Source organism: Euprymna scolopes, chromosome 16 (assembly GCF_053919585.1).
Source record: "Euprymna scolopes isolate OS-2025 chromosome 16, ASM5391958v1, whole genome shotgun sequence".
In the NCBI taxonomy this organism is placed as follows: Eukaryota; Metazoa; Mollusca; class Cephalopoda; order Sepiida; family Sepiolidae; genus Euprymna; species Euprymna scolopes.
In genome coordinates this window covers 98,373,019-98,397,697 of record NC_136497.1, presented here as the reverse complement: position 1 = coordinate 98,397,697, position 24,679 = coordinate 98,373,019, and the positions used below count along the sequence as shown (strand labels likewise).

General features: G+C 31.6%; 1 protein-coding gene across 5 annotated transcripts in view; it reads right to left on the bottom strand.

The window, feature by feature from the left end:
• The window catches only part of LOC145296025 (apoptosis-resistant E3 ubiquitin protein ligase 1-like), a 1,082,598-nt gene that overhangs the window by 359,758 nt on the left and 698,161 nt on the right, over positions 1-24,679 (bottom strand). For all 5 annotated transcript variants that reach the window (XM_080142066.1, XM_080142069.1, XM_080142067.1 and 2 more), the window contains one exon: positions 7,287-7,450. In XM_080142066.1, the coding sequence (XP_079998192.1) occupies positions 7,287-7,450 (164 nt within the window). The remainder of the gene's footprint in view (positions 1-7,286; positions 7,451-24,679) is intronic.

Here is a 24,679-nt window from a genome sequence, read left to right as displayed (position 1 = left end):
TGCAAACCCTGCACGTAATTTTTTAAATACTTTTTTTTTTTCGTTAAATAGAAAAACGTGTATATAAAATAATTTTATAAAATAAACAGTAGGTTCTCTGGAATGCAATGTAGAATAACATATATTTTGGAATAAGTTACTACATGGAGGCATGTGAAGCTTTCTCCCGGGCGATTTCACGGATTTCGATGACAATAAGAATATAGGAATGTGAAATATTCGTTGATCATCATTCAATCCCAGGCAACGTTGGATCTCTCTGCTATTATAGAACCCAAATTTATATATATATAATTTTGTGAGTGTGTATTGATATTCATATTAAACCTCTTTTTTCTATTTATTTAAAAAGAAAATGCAACTTTATTATATATCTGCAAAAAGATCTATCTAATTTACATATTCTTTTAAACATTCATTTTAACTATTAGTTGGTTTTTTTTTCGATTTTCTTATGGAATGATCTTCTTTCGTTAATTATTACGTGTAATTATATCCATGCAGATATTCTACATGATTTATACTTACATAATATTTGCGTAAAAAGGTTATAGTAAACAAAAACTTCTTTCTATATATATTTATGTATGCGTATACAGTTTTGTTTAAGAAATTTTGCTTACCAAACTGTGTTTTATGTCTACAGACATTAAATTATATATATATATATATATATATATATATATATATATATATATATATATATATATATATATATATAGAGAGAGAGAGAGAGAGAGAGAGAGAGAGGGGGGGAGATAGATGTATATATTCAAGTAAATATTGAATAAAACAGAAGCACTTTGCTTTATTTATTATATTTTTTTTATTTTTCGATGTTTCATATAAACTTTCTTTTATATCGAAAAAAGATATTAATAAAAGTTCCATAAGAATCACGAGCGCTTTTGATTCGGCTACGAATCATCTTCAGATGGAATTGATAAGGTAACGTAAACTGGAGTAAAATGTGAAAGGTAGAAAAAGAGAAAAGTAATATTCTCAATAAATTATAGACAATGGTGGCGGGTTATCTTTCATGTTTTATTTAAGTTTACTTTCATCACACCAATTCCACTTCTGAATATAAAATGACTCCATGAATTATAGGATATGTGTTCTCGTCAACACGGAGAGTAACGCGGGCATATAATTTTCTTTTGTAAACTTCACTATTGAGATGGTGTGCTCCTTACAAAGCAGAATGTACAATTCAAAACTAATTTTATACATTTTGCTTATATATGTCCTGAGACGAATATTAAAGTACTTACCTTCGCTATGTTTGTTTGTTATATAGCCTAGCGTTCACATCACTTGACTAATCGTTGATAAACTTGATAAAAAATATTTATTATGGTCTCGTTTAGAATTGATTTCATTTTGAGATATCTAGATCAAAGGTTAAGGTCAGAGTCAAGGAAAAGTTAAAGATTATCACTTTCGGTGATGACTTTGATTCTATGTGTCGTAAAGTTTTGCCACTTGACTCATATTGTAGCTAGATAAAAGTCCGAAATTTATATGACCACGATCTTGAAAAGTCCGGTCAAGTTTGACATTTCGATGGGAGTTCAACTCACGTTATCAGCAAAGGTATGACTTCTAACTTAATATTTTGTTCTTTATATTTTCGCGTGTTCAAACCTCAGAATACAACCAAAAAATCGATGAATCGATATGTGAAATCCATAAAATCCATCACGTTTTCTTGTCTGAAATATTGATTACCTTTAAATAAGTTCTTTAATTTCATATTTTCAGTTCGAAATGAAAAACTGATTTTTACAACTTGCGTGAAAGTCATAAGAGAAGCAGGGGCTGCTGTTCTTTCAGATCTGACAAGGTCATTGAATAAGTTGTTCATTTGGGAATTAATGTTTTTGTTTTCTCATGATATCCATTGTTTTAAATATGAGCTTCGGTAGCATGCGCATTAATACTGCCCTAGGGAAGATGAGAATAAAGAGATTTTTAAGGAAAGAAAAAGAAGGCGAAAATTAGAATTTTTCTGAATGTCGGCAACGAAAAAAATATATTTAAAAAATAGAACCGAACAAATGCTTTTAGGAAACTGACCGGAAAATTAAGGCAGAAATTAAAATTGCAGTCAAATTATTTACAATGTTTTAAATAAAATTTATTTCATATCATGAAAAGCTTGTAAAGATAAAGAATAGAAAAATGTGCTGACTTTTTTTATTAAATTTTGCTTTTTTTTAATATTTATTCAGCACAAAATAAAATTTCGAACAAGTTTAATTATCTTTATGCAAATCAACACAATTGCCGAGCAGCATTTCCCCCATATTATGCTTGAATTTCAAGCAACAGGAAACAAGTTGTAATTTGCTTAATTAAAACAGACTCTATTTTTTGTTAAATTTTTCATAATAAGAATATTTTAATATAAAGAAGGAAAAGGTGAGAGAAAACGTAACAGAAATACCTTTATTATTCAATTATAATTTTCTTTTATTAATTAACTATTGTGAGCATGTTACCATATAATTAAACTATACCATTACAACAGACACATAATAATAAGAACATCTAAACATAAAAAGAAAAGGGGAGAGAAAGAGAGGGAAAACGTAAGAGTAAGGCCTTCGTTATCCAATGATGAGCATGTTACAATATAACTAAACTATGCCATAACAACAGAAACATAATAATCAAAACATTTCAACATAAGGAGAGAGAAAGAGAGAAAAAGAAACTATGCCATAAAACCAGAAAAATAATAAGAACGTTTAAACATAAAAAAGAGGGAGAGAAAGTGAAAAACAAAACGTAGGAGAAAGGCCTTCTTTATCCAATAATGAGCATGTTACAATATAATTAAATTATGCTATAACAGTAGAAACATAATAAGAAGTACATTTAAACATAAAAAAGAGAGGGGAGAAAAAGAGAGAGAGAACGTAAGAGTAAGACCTTCTTTATCCAAGGTTACAATATAATTAAACTATACCATAACAACACAAACGATCCAATCGATCCAATGATTCAACGGTTGAAATCTTTTTACAAATAATATTCATTAATATTATTTTATTTTCCATATTTTCTTACAAGATCTTGGAATGGAGGATTTTCGTTGTTTAATTATTTTGCTTCATTTTTAACGCAATACTAAAAAGATTTAACTGTAAAAGTCTAAACAAATACGCTGGGGACTTGGACGTTGTTATGTTGCTTTTAGAAGTTCTTTGTTTTGGGGGCTTTTAAGCAAAACGCTTCCGAGGAGGAAAGTGGTATATGTCTAACAGTAATGACCAAATTATCATTGAATGACTGAGATGGATCCATTTATGCCAGGTGCAAGAAACAATGCGAAATATTGTTATTGCTCTGTGGCTGTTTTTGACTCATACAGTTTCTGTTTCTATCGCAAAGAGAAGTTTCTCAAAACTAAATCTTATTAAAATGTTGAGACCTGGAAGAGCCAACAATAAATAAAACACCACGGTGGTATATTTACAGACGGAATAGTATGTTACAGAAAGATTACTTTGAGATTTTGTCATAAGTTCCTGTATACACTCGTGAGCAAAAAAGAAAATGGGTCAAACAAATTTTATACATTTTATTACATCAAAAGCTATATTGAACAAAAACAATTAAACAAGAAAACTTAAACGAGACTAATAACACAGAACAAGACATTTACTTTAATAAATGCTTAGTATGGAATCGCACTTCCTTTTAATTTCTTTAAAAGATCAATCCTTTTAGACATGCTCTCAACCAAAGTTGAACACTGTGGAGAGGAGATGCTGTTCTATTCGCTTTGCACAGCTTCCCACAGTTTGTTATTATTCGAAAAAGTTCTTCCAGTCAATGCACGAGATATTATGGACCAAATATTCTCGATTGGGTTTCAATCGGGGCTTTGACCTGGCCAAAACATCACATCAATTGAATTATCAGAAAACCATTTTTTGTGACTTTAGCGGTGTGTGCAGAGGCATTATCATGTTGAAAAGTAATGTTCTGGGATATTCCCAGCTTCTGAATACTTGGTAACAGTCATGTTTCTAATGTTCGAATGTATTCCTTTGCATTAATTGACATTTCACATCTAATAAGTTCCCCAACTCCTGCTAAAGTAAAAGTTCCTCCCACCATTATCCCATTCTATTCCCGTATTTAACTGTCGTTTTATGCAACTTGTCGAAAATCTTTCTCCAGTTCTTCGAATGCACCGTTCGGGAGACAAAATCTTGATTTATCTGACCAGAAAACATTCCTGAACCAGTCTGTATCTTTCTTGTCATAACACGAAAAAAATCTCTTTCTAGCATTGATGTTCTTTTTAGATAAAAATGACTTCTTTGCACACCTTTTAGAAGAAAATCCCATTTCTTTCATTCGTCTAGATATTGTATATCTAGAAAGAGAATGTTCAGCTCCTGTTTTGAATTCTTTACTATGGTCAACATAAGTTTTATTTCAATTCTTCAAAACAGCCAATTTAAGACTGCAGTCGTCCTTCAAAGTGAATGCCCTAGGGCAACCAGATCCAGATTTCTTTTTTACCGAGTATTCAACTTCAAACCTTTGACCACTTCTCTTCACTGTAAGAAGACATGTTTTTACATTTTCTTTTCTTAAAATATGAAAAATCTGCTTGTAAGTCATTTTGAACTGCCTTTATCCTGAAATTCGTTTTTTTATATCCTCGCCAAGATGAGGTATTACCATTTTAGGATGAATTTTTCCACTTATTATTATATGCTATAATAATAATGATCTGCAAAATAGAAGTTTTCAGTTAAAATTAACAAAAATTCATAGAAAAATATTGAAAAATCGATTTCTTCCTTCTTTCATTCTTGACCCACTTTTTTTGTTCATGAGTGTACATTATGTCTAAATAACTCCAGAGAGTCACGAAATAGAGTGGGTTACTATTACAGTCCAGTTTTAGCCTTACTACGTATGGAGACAATGTTTTTTTTCTTTGGGGTTTATTGCAATCAAATCTGCAATCTTTGGTTTTCTTCTTGATCTTCATTGCTCAGAACTTATTTGCAGGATTGACATTTAAAATGTGTCGAACATGACACACACTTGGGTCTTTTTTTCCATGTAAATCATATTTCCGACCAGTTTATCGACTTGTTTTCCAGTAGAATTTATTATTTTTGAACATAAAAAAAAACTTTTTCCTCAACTTTGAAGTGTCTCCTTGTGACATTTTTTCATGTCCTGATTTCATAAAGGGTGGCAATAATCTATCAAACATAGTTTTTTATCTTCGTTGCAAACATTGCTTCGATTGGTGTCATGAAAGATGGAACATTGTTAATTGAGGTCATCCTAGATATTTGCAAAATTTCTCAAACAATACATTGAATGACCTCGAACTGGCCGAATAATTAATTAAAAAAAACTAATAGTTACTTTTGCAGTTAGTTTCTTACATTGTTATATTTCCAGAGAACCTGTCAATAACTAGAAGTAATAGAAACCATTTAGTGGGTCATAAAAATTTATGTAGATCCTAGAACACAGTCGATTATTTTTCGCTCGCGGTCTCAACTTTATAGGTGTCTTTGCTAGATATTTTCACTGCATTTTCAATGTTTTGTCCATGCTTGTTCAATACGCAAAATTTTCCCATGACACTTTGAAGACTTAAAATTACCGAGTGATTGACATGAAATTTGTTTGATATTCTTTTCTGTAATGTTGCAGAAATAATCACTCAATCGTTGCAGATAACTACATCACAGATTGAATACACTTACGACATTTGCTCGTGTGTTTTCTTGTACTTTTTACTTCTACATTAGTTTGTATAGAGGAAATCACCGTGTCTTGCAAGAATTTAGCCTATTTTAGCATAAATCTAGATAATCCGCTAACATTTTTCTGCAGATTGTAATGTAAATTGGATTGTAAAATGCATGAGCGATAGGTTTTAAGGATCCGTCTTTCATTTTGTGTAATTCATACATTTCCACTCTTTTTGAAAAAGAGACGTTTTAGAGCTAAACAATTTATTTAATAATTGCATCGTTTCAACAAATGTAAGATTGTTGGTGTTTTTGTGATAAAGGATCAATTAGGGTTAAAGGATCTCAGAAAATAAGCAAAATGAAAAAGATAACTTCGGGTTTACACCAGTTAATTTTAGACGCACATGGTATCTGTGAACAAACAGATATTAAACCCAAGGTGTTTGGTTTTTCATCACAAGTTTGATTTCACTGTAGGAAAATATTTGTTTTTTTTTCTGTGATCCTAGAAGTCTAATTGATTCATAGTAATATATAATTCATGAATTTAATATGTTCAACCTTACCTAATTTTCTTAATGGCAAACGAATGTTTTAAAAATCTGTTCAATTTGCTAAGTTCATATCATAAAAATGTTGCTTTCCAAAACAAATCTCATTTTCTTTTTAGAATTGTAATTAAAATAATCGAGAGTGATTCAAATAGGGTTTCCGCAGATTTACTATATCTTGTACGTTACAAATCTGGTGTGGTTTTCTCACTGTTACTGTTGTAATTAACAATTTTTCCAAGCACACGACGTCAGGGTTTTTTTTTTTTTTTCGAAAATTCAAATTTTCAAAAGAGGGTATTGTAGAGCTGTTTTTTTATATCTTTATATATCCATTTATTTTCAAGGTCAATCATAGATACAAAGCACTAGAATAAATTTACTGCTTGAGATAATCAGAATAATAGAAGTCTTTGACATTTCGAGAATATAATCTCTTTTTCAAAAAGAAAGGTACCAAAAAAATGTCAATGAAATTAAATAAATATAGTCATAAGAAAAGTTAAGGAGAAAATTAAGAAAAAAAACTTTATAGGTCATGTCATTTCAAAGCTGTGTTTCTCATCAGAAGAGGAAAAGAGCCAGAATTTTACAAAATGCAAATATAGGAAAAATGGGCTTGATGACATTTAAATATAAAATGAGAATGGAGTAATAGGATAATATAGTAAAAAATAATTGAAAGTAGGCTCACCATATAAGGGTAAGTCGGAAGGATCGTATAAATGTAGGTAATAGTAAAAGAAAAACGCAATTGTTGTTAGCTTGAGCAAAATTATTACACAAAATTAGCTAACGGCACCAATCTCGTTTGTAAACTGCAAAAGAACTTAAAACAACAGAAATCAAACAATGTATATATATATATATATATATATATATATATATATATATATATATATATATGTGTGTGTGTGTGTGTGTGTGTGTGTGTGTGTGTGTGTGTGTGCTTTATTATTAAGACCATTAGAATTTAATTTTTACTCACCTCTCTTACTCGTATTTTGAAATAATTTTGCTGGTCAGCTTTGTACGGAGTTAAGTTTCCAAACATGTCTCTTGTCTCAATGGTTAATGGATGAGATGTGCCTACTGTGCAGACCACAGTTGAACTGTAATTCATAAATCGTGTCTTGCTAGCATCTATGGCTCCTGAAAAATCAAAATAAGAAAATAAATAACAATCAATAAAAAGCTCAAATAATATATACAATGATATATATATATATATATATATATATATATATATATATATATATATATATATTTGGGTAGAGCACTGTCGTAAATAATCTCACCTGCTACTTAATTGGCTGAAAAAGGCGATTTGAGCACTGTAAAAGTGGTGGTGGATGCCTATTTAAATAGACATTCCGACGAGTTATTTGTGGGGCATCGCTTCTGTGGTCAAGTGGGATAACTGCTGACTGTCAACACCACAGTTCTAGGTTCAATCCTTGGCTTGGGGGAGATGCTAGTCTAGCGGCACTGATGAGTTGTGATACAACAAAACAGGACGGTATGTCGATGATTACAAATATATATATATATATATATATATATATATATATATATATATATATATATATATATATATAAAGCCTGTGTATCGCTTTATCGCAGGTCAGTATATTTTTAATTTTGAAATAACTATGAAATGCAGCGAAGTGATATCTGGTACACTACAAGGGCATAACAAGGTGCCTAATTTTCCTGATTTTTGTGGAATTTGAACAAATATTTTGTAAAGTTATGCTAATTTTTTTATTTTCTTGTAATCTTAAGTGTGTATCATTTTATTGCAGATCTCCCAAAATGCCTAGAAAGGGTCGATTGTACAGCTAGTGAAAAAGAATGTGTTGTTGCAGGCCTTGCAGAAGGTTTATCTTTCATAGATCTAGCCAAAAAGTTTAGAAGAGATCGAATAACACTGTCTTCATTCATTGAAAATTCAAACATTAAACCAAGGAAGGACAAAAGCACAAGAAAGTCAGTTTCTGCTCAACATCAGTTGGAAAAATTCGCTGTCAACTTATCAAGCAGTCGGGCAGCAACAGTGCTGCTATAGCTGACAAGGCTGGAATACCTTCCTTGTCCAGAAAGACACACTGTGATGTCTTAAACGAAATTGCAAGGAGCCTTAAGCCCATAGTAAGACCTGTTTTAAACCAAACTCATAAGGAAAAACGTTTGGCTTGGGCTCAGTAATACACGAAAACCAGCTTTGAAAATATTCTTTTCACCGATGATGCTAGAGCGACGCTTGATGTACCAGCTGGGTGGGCCAAAGCTTGGAGTCCTCTTTGATTACATATCTCTAATCGATTCTGTCGTTAACAGAGAGGTAGAGGTGTCATGTTTTTGGCTGAAATAGTTTGCAATGAACTAATTGAACCATTTCTAGTGCCAGAAGTTGTCAAACTGACAAGTCAGTCTTATATATTATTTTTAAATGAGCATTTGTCACCATGGCTTGGTGACCTTCCATTGGCGCGTCACCACAAATTGATTTTTATGCAAGACAGTGTGCCATCCTACTCGGCCAAAGCTACAACATCCTATTTTAAGTCATTAGGCATTAGTGGAGAAAATCTGATGACATGGCCACCTTGTTCTCTAAATATGAACCTAATTGAACAACTCTGGTCATTAATGAAGATGAAAGTTTATGAAGAAGGTGTTCAATTTTCGTCGAAGGATGAACTTTGGAGGAGGATTTTTGAAAGTTTCCTATAGCATCACATCACCTCAAATCCGCCGATTGACATCATCAGTTGACAAGAGGCTATTCGAAGTGATTTTGAAGCATGGGAGTTATGTTGATAAATAAATATTTCCTTAAACAAGATAATGTGAAATTTGTTATTGTTTTTGGTTAATATTACCTTCTATTACACTCTATTATGGTCAAGTCATCTTACGTTCTAATCTGTTCACGTCATATAACATCCTATTATGTTTTAGTGATATTACACTCTATTATGTTTCAGTGGTATTACGTTCAAAACATATTGAGTTTTATCATGTTCACATCATATTATGTTCTATAACGTAAAGTCATATTACGTTCTAATATATATATTCTTTATTTCATACTAGCAGGATCTGTTAATCAGCGTTTCCCAGTGGTAACATGCCCCTCCCCCGTGTAAAAATTTAAAATACGGCTGTTATTTTTGTTGTTGGACAAATATTCAATTACTAAGGTCTGTACTACCAAAATAGCCCAGTCATTTGTTTTATATTTAATAATAAGTACATCGAACACTCTCCACAGCTTTACCCCACCCCCATGTGTAAGACTATGTAACTGTAATTTAATATTATCATCCTAACTTTTTTTTTACTATTTAAAAAGAAGGTTTATATAAATTACTAATAATTTTTACAAATTTTTTACAGTATACAAAAATAATGTAAATGCGAGACAAAAATCGTTCCTATGTAGTGATGTTTCTGAAGCCGTAGACATACCCATGTTTAAGAAATCTAGAAAAAATAAATAATAGTCATACTATTAGGTACGGGCAATTTAATGGCTGCCTCCGTAGGGGGGGGGCATGGTTTTTAACGGCGGTTAATCATAATAATTGTTTAAATTTCCGAGTACTTTTTTAATTGTATTTGAAAGATTATAGTTTAAAGTTAATTTCTCAAAGAAAAAAAAACTATGTGAAATAAAAAATATATGGAATAATTTTACCTCAAATCTGAAAACCCCTAGATTTCACGTAAAAATTCATTATGACGCGTTTACATTTTTCTGGCAAGAAAAATATAAGTTTTCTGGAATTATTTCCAAGTTAAGTATTAAGTTAAAGTCTTAAGATAATGAATTAATACAATAAATGTGCTTAATTTTTGCTAAAAAAGTAATAATTATCCAAAAATGTATCACTGATTGGAACGAGACTTGTTTATCGTATAAAAAAAAACTCTGCAAAATTCAAATATGTTGGGAAGGACAAATTAGACATAATTTATGTCTTTATTTAACATTATTCCGGCATACCGAGTGACTTTTTTTTTCTTTTTTTTTTTTTTTTTTTGAGTCGCAGACCCTCCTTCCTTCATTTAAAAATGCATAAAAGTTAATCAATATTTTTTTTTAATATTTTTTAACTCTTGCTTAAAAAAAAATGAACTTGATCACGGAGTCAAGATACGAAAAACGAAACCAAATATTTATTAAAAATAATACTCTAGTTTTAACACTTTTTGTGCCATTACGAAACAAAAATAAAGAAAGAAAACACGTATTATTAAAGAAAGCAATTATTTTATTTAGAAGAATTAATTCAATTTAAATAATTCTTGTGTTATTACAAAGCAACAAAAAAGAAAACACGGCCTTATGTAATTTTGGTACCGCGCTGAAATAATAACGTTATTATTTCGAAAGCCAGGAGGAGAGGGTATCGTTTTAAAGTCATTTCGGGGGCACTTGTGCAGTACTTAAAAATATACAAATTTATTTTATTTTGGAGGTGGGGGAGGCTCGTTTAAAACTATATTTACCTTAGTATTTTCTTTAATTTTCGGACATTTTTTAATTAAAAATTATTTACTAAGTAATGTCGAGTGCGACATTACTTGTTATTTCTTTTTAACTAAATAAACTCTTTAAAATAAGTTTAAACACCAAAAACTTATAAAGCTAGGTAGAAAACGAAAACTTAGAAAAATCTATTTAATTTTTTTTAAACAATAAACATGTAAAAATATTTTAAAAATATAATGGGATGTGCATTATTACCTACAAATATACAAATTTATTTTTTTTTTTGGAGGTGAGGCTCGTTTTAAAACTATATCTACCTTAATATTTTCTTTAATTTTCTATTTTTGAGCAATTATCCTCCTAAAACGTGATCGTCTTATGTCGGACATTTTTTGTTCATAAGTAATACTCGATATTACTTCTTTTTTTTTTTTTAAACTAAATAAAGTCTTTAAAATAAGTTGAAAGACCAAAAACTTTCAAAGTTAGATAGAAAACGAAAACTTAGAAAAATTAATTTAATTTTTTTTAAAACAACAGTAAACAAGTAAAAATATTTTTAAAAAATATTGTGGGATGTGTACTCTCTTTTAAAGACAATATCTTCTTCAAGAACGGGCATAAAATATGTTTTCAATCGATATTTAATTCAATAAGGGACCAGTTTTCCTACCTAGCAAAAGAGGACGAGTTTTCCGGGGTCGAGTTTTCCCGAGACGAGTTTTCCGCGGACGAGTTTTCCTAAATTCATCGGACCCAATATATCGTAATGAGTTAAAAAGTTAAAAGAAAAAAAAAATGACTTGTGCGCCAGCATCGTGAATCGAAACAAAAACATTTAGATGACGATTTATTTTTGCCTCTGCCGTTAATGACTGAGCTTTGAAGACCTGTATGATACAAGTCTAAGAGTTAAAACATGAACCAATAGCTATTACGTTATGCATGCGTATTCATAATGCCGTCGTTCGACCGTCACTTGACAAATTTCATGTCTTTAATTTTAACACTTTTACGACGATTCTCCTCGGCTAAAAACCAAAGATAAAGTTTCGCATGGGTTCGAATACCCTGTATCTTAAGTTTCATATCTGTAGACCAAAAATTGACAGAAAAGTTTGGTAGGCAAAATTATATATATATGCTTCCTTTTACATCTTTGAGATTGCAACGCCTTACAACTTTACTTCTGGTGTACAAGAATGAAAACCTAAAATTAAATCTGACAATATATTAAAGCAATTTAAAGGTGGGTTATCATTTTAGAAATATTCTATTACAGACATGAATATCCAAGTATATTTAGGTAGACAAACTTGCTTCAGACAATGTTTCATTACATCAGAGAGACGAGGTTTTATTTTTCCATGTGCTCTTACAAGCATTGATTTTTATGTGCTGTCACAAGTATTGATTTCTTCATGTGCTGTCACAAGTATTGATTTCTTCATGTGTTGTCACAAGTATTGATTTCTTCATGTGTTGTCACAAGTATTGATTTCTTCATGTGTTGTCACAAGTATTGATTTCTTCATGTGTTGTCACAAGTATTGATTTCTTTATGAGCAGTCACAAGTATTGATTTCTTCATTTGCTGTCACAAGTATTGATTTCTTCATGTGCAGTCACAAGTATTGATTTCTTCATGTGCAGTCACAAGTATTGATTTCTTCATTTGCTGTCACAAGTATTGATTTCTTCATTTGCTGTCACAAGTATTGATTTCTTCATGAGCAGTCACAAGTATTGATTTCTTCATGTGCTGCTTTTTCATATAATCTCAGAAGTATTGAATTTTTTTCATGATATAAAGACGTTCAGATGTAGTCGGGAGAGAGACAGTCCCTTGGTAATATATTTCACAGACATGAAGATTTTTGAAAGAAACTCTATTCATGGAAACTCTGCCGGCGGCTAGGCACATTAAAATAATCAGAGAAAATTCATTCAGTTATGGTAGATAACGAGTTCTTGTTATACAAATGTCTTCCAAGGAGAAACGAGATTTGATTCAAGTACCTTCCACGGAAATAACGGTAAAGTAGAATGGTTACCTATGCACTCTTCATCTAAGTAACAATGCAGAGCAAATAGGATAAAAAAAAAGAGTTCAGAGGACGGGTGTCTTGAAGTCTCATAATCTGAAGGATGAGAGTTCAATCCCATCACAGGGCAGCACATTTTTTTAAATCTTTAATCACATTTTAAAATAAATTCCACTAAATAATATCTGATTATGTGTGTGTGTGTGTTAGACTACATAAACAATAAAAAATGTTCTCACCGGATGCACTAATCTATTTTCTACAACGGAAACATTTTGTAGCACAAGCAATAGGAAAACGTTGTTGTTGCTTGAAAATATTAAATAGACGCTCTGATATCATTCTTAAAAGCACTTGATGTTTACATAAACATCTAAAAATCTAATAGAAGGTAAAATAGAAGCATTATCAAAGTAAATACAAGTTTTTATTTGGAAAATACTTGATGAAAAGAATCACTCAAAAACTTACACCGTGTTTACATATTTGAAAATCATTTCAAAAGAAATACACACATTTACCAAAACAACTAAATTTGACATCAAATAACCTGCCAAGGGTTCATATGCTATCAAATAAAAACAACTAAGCAACCCACCAACCTGCATCTTAGTTTTACATAAACAAGACGTTTAATCTTTTTTCTTTTTTGTTTTGAACTCATAAATTCTTATGTCTTTTCATGCTAGTACAACAATAAAATTACGCACTTACACTTAAGTTAATTTATTCTTAGTCAATGTAACGGAAACCCTTCAATACAAAAGCAATTTCTATTTTTGCCTACTTTCAGAGTTCCCTTTTTTTGGGCGCGCTGGTCCCCCCCCCCCACATTAAGAACAAAAACATATTACTCTCGAGGAGAAGCAATTAAATAGTTATATCAATGCATATATTGAAAATAAAGCTATTTAAAGATATTAAGAGAATATGTATTTTTAAATAATATTTCGGTTAATAACCTATCATCAAGGGAGTGAGAATAACACCCTTAACACTTGTTTTTTCTTCCTTCATATTATTGTTTTTAAAAATTCCACATTCCAAAAGCTAAATTTTCTACATATTACGAACAATTTCTAGAAGACTACAACGAAAGGTTTTATTTTCAATATGTGCATCGGTAGCAGTGTCAGAAATTTCGTGAAAATAGTGAATAATTCCACCCCATCTTTCCAAGCTTATAACTCCTCGAAAAATGTAATTCAAGCCCTAATTTTTTTTTTCAATTAAAGGAGTAAGGACCAAGGTTTTATTTTAAAAAAAAAAAAAACAAAACAATGTGTTTTTTTTTTTTTTAAAAAGGTTTTAAACTTCGGACTTTACAGGTAAATTTCTAAAAAACTGATTTTTTTTTTGTTTTAAATTTGAATATATTATTTATTGACCTTTTCTCTTCAATTTGTGATATATAAAACTATTAAACATAAATTAATTATTTACTTTTTAATAGACATTTCAAAATGAGAGGCGTAAATTATTCGACCCCCTATCTTTCTAAGCTTATAACTCCTCGAAAAATGTAATTCAAGCCCTAATTTTTTTTTCAATTAAAGGAGCAAGGACCAAGGTTTCATTAAAAAAAAAAAAAAAGACAAAAAGAAAAAATGTGTTCTTATAAAATAAGGTTTTAAACTTCGGACTTTACAGGTAAATTTCTAAAAAACTGATTTTTTTTTTTTGTTTTAAATTTGAATATATTATTTATTGACCTTTTCTCTTCAATTTGTGATATATAAAACTATTAAACATAAATTAATTATTTACTTTTTAAGAGAAAGTTAAAAATGGGGGGGGGCGTGAAAATGGGGGGGCGTGAAAATGGGGGCGCGTGAATTTAAAAAAAACGTTTGTCTAAAATATTATATTCGGTTTATTGGAAAGAACATAAAATTTCACATTGACCCTGAAAATATCGTAAAAATAGAATCAATAGAAAAATTTTGATAGATTTTTAAAATTTAAAAATATTGAGTTTAAAAATTGAAAAATATTGAGTTCGGAAAATTCATTACTGTTTTAAAAAAAAATAAAAATATTTTTATTACTTTTAAAACAACTGTAATAGTTTATTTTGGAAGTATAATCCATAAAGAAAATAAATAACCCACTTTTAACAGAGAAATTACGAGATTTTTATATTGTATTCGCAGTTTCGTGTTAGGGGTGTCAAAAATTCCTACAAAAATTCTGATACTGCTAGTGCATCGGTATAGCTTTCAATATAAATATAGTAAGTTATGATTTTCATAACTTACTACCTAGCGCTACTCACGTATTAAGCATTGTTGAAGTAAATACTGAAAATCGATACATAAAATATACGTCGTATAACATTTTATATTGATACATGAAATAATATGTATATTTATATATAACTCAATTTCAACAATGTGTTTGGCAGAGTATCATATTTTATTACTTATATGTTTAGTCAAGACCGGTCTACTTTTTGATACTCTCTTTGAGGAATTGTTTCTGTCAACGAAAAAGTTTAGAAACAATAAACACGACGAAATAACAAAAATATATTGTTCTTACAAACTTGATAATGAAGCACTACTACAAATATTATTTAAAATATATGCATAATACCCTCTTGGCAGCCTGTTACTAGGTACTATGTTTTATTTTCAATACATGTATTGATATGTCTCTCTCTCTCTCTCTCTCTCTCTCTCTCTCTCTCTCTATATATATATATATATATATATATATATATATATATATATATATATGTATTAATTTTGCATACAATGACTAACATTACTAGAAACCATATTATCAAAAAACTACAGCCCTTTTTTTTAACCGGATCTCATTTAACACTGGGACAAATATACTTACAGTATTTAATAACTAACAAGACACTACATAAATAAACTATAAAAAATGAAAATCGAAATTAAAAATAAAAATAATTCGCTCCTCACCCACCTTTATAACCAATAATAATAATAAAAAAAATACACCAAGCCTCAAAGAAAATTAAAATGATAACAACAACAATCGCTCCTGATGATAATCGGATGCACCGATAGAAAGTGCTTGAGTAGAATATGGCTGAACAAGAACTTGCGAGCGCCATTTTATACAATATGCTAGCTGAAATAAAGAATCGCTCGGCGAATGGAAAAGATATCCAGAAAACTCGGAAAAAAGAATAACTAAATATGTCGTGTTCAATCAGACGTGCTTGCATAATGACTTGTTGCCAAACTATACAAATATCTATATATATATCTATACACATACACACACACACACACATATATATATATATATATATATATATATATATATATATATATGTAGTAATGAAATCAAGAGGATATAATGTTTACCTGATATACGCAATGGTAAACTTCAATCTAATATAAACACCAGTGTTTATATATATAGATAATTTAATCTCAACCGAATAAAAAAGCTCAATACACAATAGAAAGTAGAGATTATTATAAAAGAAAGAAAATTAAACTTACAGTTTTAATTTTCTTCCTCTTTATATATGTATATATATATATATATATATATATATATATATATATATATATATATATATATATATATACTTTTTATTTGTTTTTACATCAGCAGTAATGTGCTGACGTTATTGTATCATCATTGTTATCTTGTTTGTTTTTACACGTTAATAAAAAAATGTTTTAAACGATTGGATTCTAAGCATGTTTCGGCCAGCTAGTTTATAGCGGCTAGAGGCTTCTTCAGGCGATACAGCTTATACGAAAGCAAAGTTTGCAATGAAAATATCAGGTTATCTACGTCACAGGGAATCAATATTAGGAGGTTCGATAAATGTTGTTAAGAAAAGGAAATAAGATTTAGTTGTATGAAAACGAGGCCAAGAGGGGTGTGGACAAGGGTTGACGTTGAGATATAGAAATACGGTAGAAAGGATGGGGGTTTAAAAGGCCGAGATGAAGTGAAAGATTGGAGGGAAAAGTTGTATGTATGTATGCGCGATGTCCTCCTCGAATCTTCAACATACAAGTGCATATAGGGTCAATTAGCAGGGGGTGTAAATTTTACTTTTTTTAATTGGGTACCTGTGCAATAAAAAGGGGGTCAGATTCAACCAAAATCATTTTGTTATAAAATGTTTCTAAATATGACCCTACGAACTTAAATATATAACTTGAACTAAAACATGAACTATGAAGATAAACTAAAATTGTTAGCTTTTTGCTCTAATTGAAATCAACAGTTTTTCTACTATATAAAAACGCTTTAACCGTAATTTCTAAATCGCCAACCCAAAGCTTAACTAGTTTTAACATTTCAAAACCACCAGGTACATTACAAATTTAAACAGTAAAGAACAGGCACCGTTATATAGCATAAATTTATATATATGTGGGTACTTCCGGATCGGTTGTTATGACTATCTATACACGGGTATCTATCTCTCTATATATATCTATAAAAGTGAACGTGTCTGTGTGTCTGTCTGTCTTTGTGTCTGTGTACATTTCCCTACTCAATAACTCTGTCAATTTTAAGTCTACAGACTCGAAATTTGATATACAGTGTACTAAAATTTGGGAAAATCTATGTGATCGGTTTTCGGCCAGAAATTTGGCTGTTAAGGGGTCAAAGTTCAACGATTTGACCTTTGAGAACTCTACCAAACTCCTCTGACAATTTTGGGTCTAAACACTTGAAATTTTAGATATAGGTTCCTTGGACATGGATCTAACTTAATAACTTGAGTTGAGCACAAAACAATAAGTGTTAAGGGGTCATAATAGGGGTCAAAGTTTAAAAAAAATTGACCGTTTTTTTTTTTTGCTCTGCATACACCTCCAAACACCCGGGCAACGCCGGGCACCCATGCTATTATATCTATAAAAGTGAAAGTGTCTGTCTATCTGTGTGTGTGTGTCAGTCTGTGTACATTTCCCTACGCAATAATTCTGTCAATTTTCAGCCTACAGACTCGAAATTTGATATACAGGGTATTGAGATTTGGGAAAATCTTTGTAATCTGTTTTCGACGAGACATTTGACTACTAAGGGGTCAAAGTTCAACGATTTGACGTTTGAGAACTCTACCAAACTCATCCGCCAACTTTCGGTCTAAACACTTGAAATTTTAGATATAGGTTCCTTGGACATGGATCTAACTTAATAACTTGATTTGAGTCCAAAACAAAAAAATGTTAAGGTGTCATAATAGGCTTGATGTATGTGTTCCATTTCAGATTAGGAGTAAAGATCAAGCCCAGAAGCTTGTCAAAACATGGGGCTTCTCCTAGACGAGAGCCATCCATTTCAATTGATGCCAGGCCAGATGGGGATCAGAGCGTTGATGATGTAAAGATAAGAGTTTGGTTTTAGATGCATTAAAGGTAACCAGCATCGTCTTCCCCCACTGAACCACCCATCGAGATCAGAGGAGAGAGAATCAGAGAGAGCTTCGTCAATTACAGCCTTTGATGTATTACCGTAGATGGTCGTGTCATCAGCATAGATGTCAACGAATGATTTAAGTATATGTTTAGGGAGATCATTGATGTAGATCAGGAAGAGAGTTGGGCCCAGGATGGACCCCTGAGGGACTCAAGCATTAATACTGTAGGCCTCTGATTTCTGCCCATCAACCACTACTCTTATGAGCCTATCAGAGAGAAATGATTTAATGACAGAAAAAACATTTCCAGTTATACCGTAGCTGGAAATCTTGTGAAGTAGGCCTATATGCCATACCTTATCGAAGGCCTTTGGTATGTCAAGAGCAATTGCTCTAGAAATGAAGCCTTTGTCGAGAAATTCGCTAATTCTATGTAATATAACTGTTAGCACGTCAGCTGTAGATCTAGCAGAATGGAAGCCATATTGCATGTCACTAAGAAGGTTATTTCTGCTGAGGTGCTTGACTACTTCTCTATTTAATATGGATTCCAGCAACTTACTCATGACACTCAGGAGACTTATTGGTCTGTATTGAGAGGGAGATGACATCACCTGAATTCTTTAATACTTAAATATATATATATATATATATATATATATATATATATATATACATCGATATTTCTTTGTGTGTGTATATATATATATGTAAATATAAATATGTGCATATATATGCATTGATATTGCTTTGTGTATATATATGTATGCATTAATAGTGCTCTCTCGCTCTCTCTCTCTCTCTATATATATATATATATGTGTGTGTGTGTGTGTGTGTGTGTGTATGTATATGTATGCACTAATATTGCATTATATATATGTATATATATATATATATATACACAGATATGCAATGATATTGCTATATATATATATATATATATATATATATATATATATATATATATAAATTCAATTAACTTTCTTGAAGTTATATATTTGGATTTTACCGTCCCTGGATTATTTATCTTCCACCAGACTATCCATTCAATGTGTAATCACCTTTTTCTTCGCCATATTCCCTCTACTTCACTTTTTTGTCATCAAGTAAGATCTTTGACTTACTTATTGTTTCATCAAATACTTTTGCATGCAAAATCCGATCCTGCATTTTGCTAATTCCTACCCTCCGATGAGAAGGAAAGTATTTCTTCGAAACTCCGCGGATTAAGGACTATCCACTTATCAAGTGTTCCTTTTAAGATTAAATATGTTTTTAACTCTTTTTCAAAGTGTTTTTTAAAATGTTTTATTAACTGTTTGCTCATATATATATATATATATATATATATATATATATATATATATATATATATATGCACTTATATTGCTCTATATAATTCGTATTCGAATAATTTCTCCAACAGACCAAAACATTTTTATAACAATATAGACCTCCATCGATTGAGGTTGATCATAAGTAACATCTCAGTTGTCTGTTTGGGTAAAGTATCGACGTTTAGAGCTGTAGAAGTCGATGAAGGAATGAAAATTATGTTGCAGAGGTCGTGTTTTCTGTCCTTGGTCTTCTGGAGCTGTTGCTTTGTTTTCTGTGGGCCACTTCTCTGAACTGACTTCTGTCATTTCTCTGTTAACTTGAGGTGTTTAATCAGAGTTTTTCTTTATTTGGATCGGTTGACTGACAGAATCTCTCAGAACTCTGTGTTGATATCCACAGTCTCTATATCGTACTTCATGGCATCATAATATCGCATCTGCGACTGTTAACAAGTGACATTTCAGATGTCAGCTCTCTATACAGGAGATCATTGCAGATGCCACAATGTAATACTGTATTTATAAACAAACACTGAATAAAATATTATCCTTATTGTGTTTGAAAAGGAAATTAAAAAAAACCGCACCGCACAGTTTAAGAATTGAACTCATTGATTTTAGATTATAAAACTGATGCTTTTGAAATATCTGAAACCTTTTTTGATTTAAATGAAAAATAGAAGGAAAATATAAAAATCAAATCAGTTTCTATCACTCAGAACTCTTATTTATGGCCAGAAGAAATTTTAACAGTTGCTCAATGATGTAATGAATAGAAGTACATTCCGGTTCTCCCTCACAAGAACAGGATTGGCTGGTTAAGCTATAAATACATCTCGCTCGAGTGAGACGTTGATAGGTTCGATCATGAACACAGTTAAGCAAGGTGATTAACTTGATTATTACTCGAATATAATAACAAAGTCCACTCAGCTACTTCAAACAAATATATCACTTTCGTGGGACATGTCACCCAAAGAGAAGAAAATCAAACGAAAGGACATAATTTTTAAGTTATATATTGACAGTTTTAAGAACGTCAAAACTTCACGTTGAATGCCTTTCTAAGAAAAGCTACACATATTCATCACAAGTTGGCTGATACACGTCGCTGCCTTGAATGAATTCCGGCATGAACTCATTCATCCATATTGATGCATGGATGAAACATAAAATGTATATGTATAAATGCACAATATAAATAGCCCTCCTGACCCCTTCCCACAAAAAACAAAATTATCTGCATTAACCGTTTTTTTTTTTTGTTGTTGCTTATTTAGCATATGTAGAGTTTTGCCTTAAATCATTGTTCAATGTTGTGTCCAAACATTTAGAAGAGGTTGAACATCGTTAACAGATAAAAATGTGTGCTATCTGCTTACAAATTGCTACGTGACCTGAATTTTACACATGAAAGCCATAAATTGAAGCTTAGAATGGAAGAGTGATGGAATCAGAGCCCGGTTTTCAAAAGAAAATTAGTTTTGCTCTTAAAGGTTCCGTCATCAGAAATGGGCATTTGTGTAGACATTAAAAGTCAGCAAAGAATTTCATAAAGGTGACATCTTGGATTTTATTACATTTTTATTCTCAGGCAAAGAGACATTAGGACATGCATATGTGTATGCATGAGTAAGAATGCACACATACACACACACATGTGTGTGTGTATGTTTATATGTATGTGCATATATATGAATGTATATGTATGTATATGCATGCACATATATATATGAATGTATATATATGTGTGTATATGCATATATATATATGAATGTATATGTATGCGTGTATATGCATATATATATATGAATGTATATGTATGCGTGTATATGCATATATATATATATGAATGTATATGTATGCGTGTATATGCATATATATATATGAATGTATATGTATGCGTGTATATGCATATATATATATATATATATATATATATATATATATATATATCCACACACACGTAAGTGTGTGTGCGGGGGGTGTAAAACTAATGGAGTCTTTTTGCTTTCCAGTATCTTGATTTGATTTGATTTATTCAGCCAGCCTCGAGCAAAATAGCAAGATGGACACAATATCTATTTATTCCTGCTGATACTAAGTGTTAAGTGAGGGATAAGGTTAGCACAAAAAGTAGATCAAGACTGGAGAGGGTCACCACAAAGATGTGTTGTTGATCTGAATAGTAAACCCATTGAAAATGCTAATTCTATTTGTCCAACTTATGACAAGAACATAGATGTTAGTAAATGAAGCTGGCGTCAATATTCCCTTTATTAGCTTAGGGTCTTCAACATGGTAAACCCCTCCCCCCCCCTGGTCATCTCATTTGATCCTGCAGGCTAAGTATGCATTTCAGATGCATCTACACTCAATGTGCAAGCGTTGAAGTATGTTGTTCAAACTATGTGTGTGTGTGTGTGTCTACATGATTTTCTCTCTTCCGCCCTTTCTCTCTACATCGTTCATACATAACAATTTGGGCAGGCAGGATTTTTCTTGAGGGCAGACGTTCAGTCAACCATCAATAAATCCAACCGAGAGAGACGCATTGTGGTGGGCAAATAAACTTCGATTCCTGTTTGACAGCAAACGAATGCAAAGATGCATGTGATGATCAGTAAGGATGAGGAAGGAGGATAGAGAATGAGAAAAAAATGTTACTGAGTCAATTCAAAATGGAGAAGTCAGAGGTAATTTGCTCAGTGATTACAAAAACATTTTTACTGGGTGTTATTCTTAAGAGGCGAACCTTGAACCATAAATATGGCCTCAAGACATAAGAGAAAAAAAGGAAACTTTTTATGCTTGATAAGTTCTTTTCTAAATTATTTGAAAATCTGCTTTGCAAGAAGTCAAATTAAAAACAAATTGCTTTTTTTTTTAAAACATTCTTTTGTTTCTATTCGTAAAGCTATTGCATAAAAGCAAACAGATCAACATCCAAAACAAAAGATTACTACTATTTCTTCTTCCACTACTACTACTACTACTACTACTACTACTAACGGTGGCCCAGTGGTTCACGAAACGAACTGACATGCATGGTGTGCAAAGTTCGAATCCAGTTGGTTCCCCGGAAACACTTTCACTAAAGGAGGTTGTTAAGCATAATCATTTATATACATTAAAACATAATTCCCAACATTACTTAATATTCATCACAACTCGTATCTGGAAATTGATTTGACAGCCAATCTGCGATACTAATTTCCGGAAATAAATTAAAAAAAAAAAATATTACAGACAACAGTTGTACACATTTCTTTTTAATTCTCCCTCTGAAGAAGATATACTACTACTCTAAAAAATTAGGGACATCAACACCTACTATCTTGTAGGACACCATATTTTGGTAAATAAATGTAATATAATTGAAAATTATTGAAAATCTATTCAAATATTTTCATTATTCTTTTATATGCTCTCTCGTATTTATGGTATTTCCTATGAACCGCCTTCAAACACAATTCCTTCCATTTAAAACCTTTGGCAACCTTCACATGATCCCTCTCGTAAGTACCCACTATCCCTAAAGAAATAATTCTTAATAAAAAATGTTGGAGAAACGAATGATAGCAATAATCTTCATGATTGATGCTCAACAAACAAAAACCAGCAGCCAAAGTGAATCCAGTGCTTTCTACATCAATCTATGAAATTTACTGTTAAAAATAAAACTCCCTTTAAAATAATAAATGTCTGTCATAGTCAATAAGACTCTAACAAGAAATGACTGATTCTTCTTCCCTAAAATAATTATCATTGTCAGGTAAATATTCTTGAAATACAAACAAACATGTCTCTTCTTTCATTACTTATTTAAAATTTTGTAATTTAATTCTTTAAAAAAAAATTCTTTGTCTTCTTAACGTAAAAATAATTTTTTTTTTTTTTTTTTACACAGTGGTCACCACTTATCAAGGCCCGGAAACCACTCAGAGATAAGGGTTATTGCAAGTACAGTACGTTAGTTGTGGAGATTTGATGAAGTGTTTACTTAAGGGGGCGGTTCATTAGGAATTTGTTAACGTTGGACTTGAAGACATCCAAGTTGTAGTCCGGTGGGAAGCAGGCAGACGGAACAGAGTTCCACAGGCGTGGAGTTCTAAGAAAGAAGCTTTGTTTATGGAATCCACGTTTTGATTTAGGCACAGATAAAGAGTGGGGGAAATTTTTCCCAGTGGATTCAGCTAGACGGGTGTTTTTCGTGAAAGATTGGCGAAGGGGGACCAGAGATTGGAGTTAAGACGAGCACCTGCCATGGAAATAACGATAAAACAAGGATAGGCTCGCAACGTCTCTTCTGTGGGAGAGAGGTTGCGGGGTAGAGAAAAGGGCATCCCCCACTAAGCCACGAAGTCTATTTTGTACTCTGTCAAGGCAGGATAGGCTGTTTTTAGCAGCTCCTGCCCAGATATGGCAGCAGTATTCCATCCTTGGACGTACTTGGCTTTTATATAGATAGAGAATTGCATCAGTAGTGAGATATCTTCTAGAGCGGTAGAAGGATCCCACCATCTTTCCAGCGACCTTGGCAACAGACTTGATGTACGTGTTCCATTTCAGATCTTGAAGCTTGTCAAAACACGAGGCTTCTCCTAGACGAGAGCCATCCATTTCAATTTCAATTTGTTTATGTTGGACTTGAAGACATCCAAGTTGTAGTCAGGTGGGAAACAGGCAAACGGAAGAGAGTTCCACAGTCATGCACTTCTAAGAAAAAAGCTCTGCTCATGGAATCTACGTTTGGATGTAGACACAGATAAAGAGTGGTGAAAATTAATGGCAGTAGTTTTTTTTTGTTTTTTTTACATAGGCGTCTCACCACTTATGAAAGTTTGGCGAGGGGGGACCATAGATTGAAGCCCAGTCGAACACTTTCCATGAAAATAATGATAAAGCAGAGACAAACTCGCAACATCTCTTCTGTGAGATAGAGGTTGCAGCGAAGAGAAAAGGACATCTCCCACCAGGCCACGAAGTTTATCAGCTAATTATTCTTCCAATCGATAAACTGTAATGTCACTTTTTAAAATGTATTTATTCCAAATTTTAATGTTTTATTAACTGCTTTATTAATTTGATTTGATTTGAGAACAATTCATTTTAAAATTA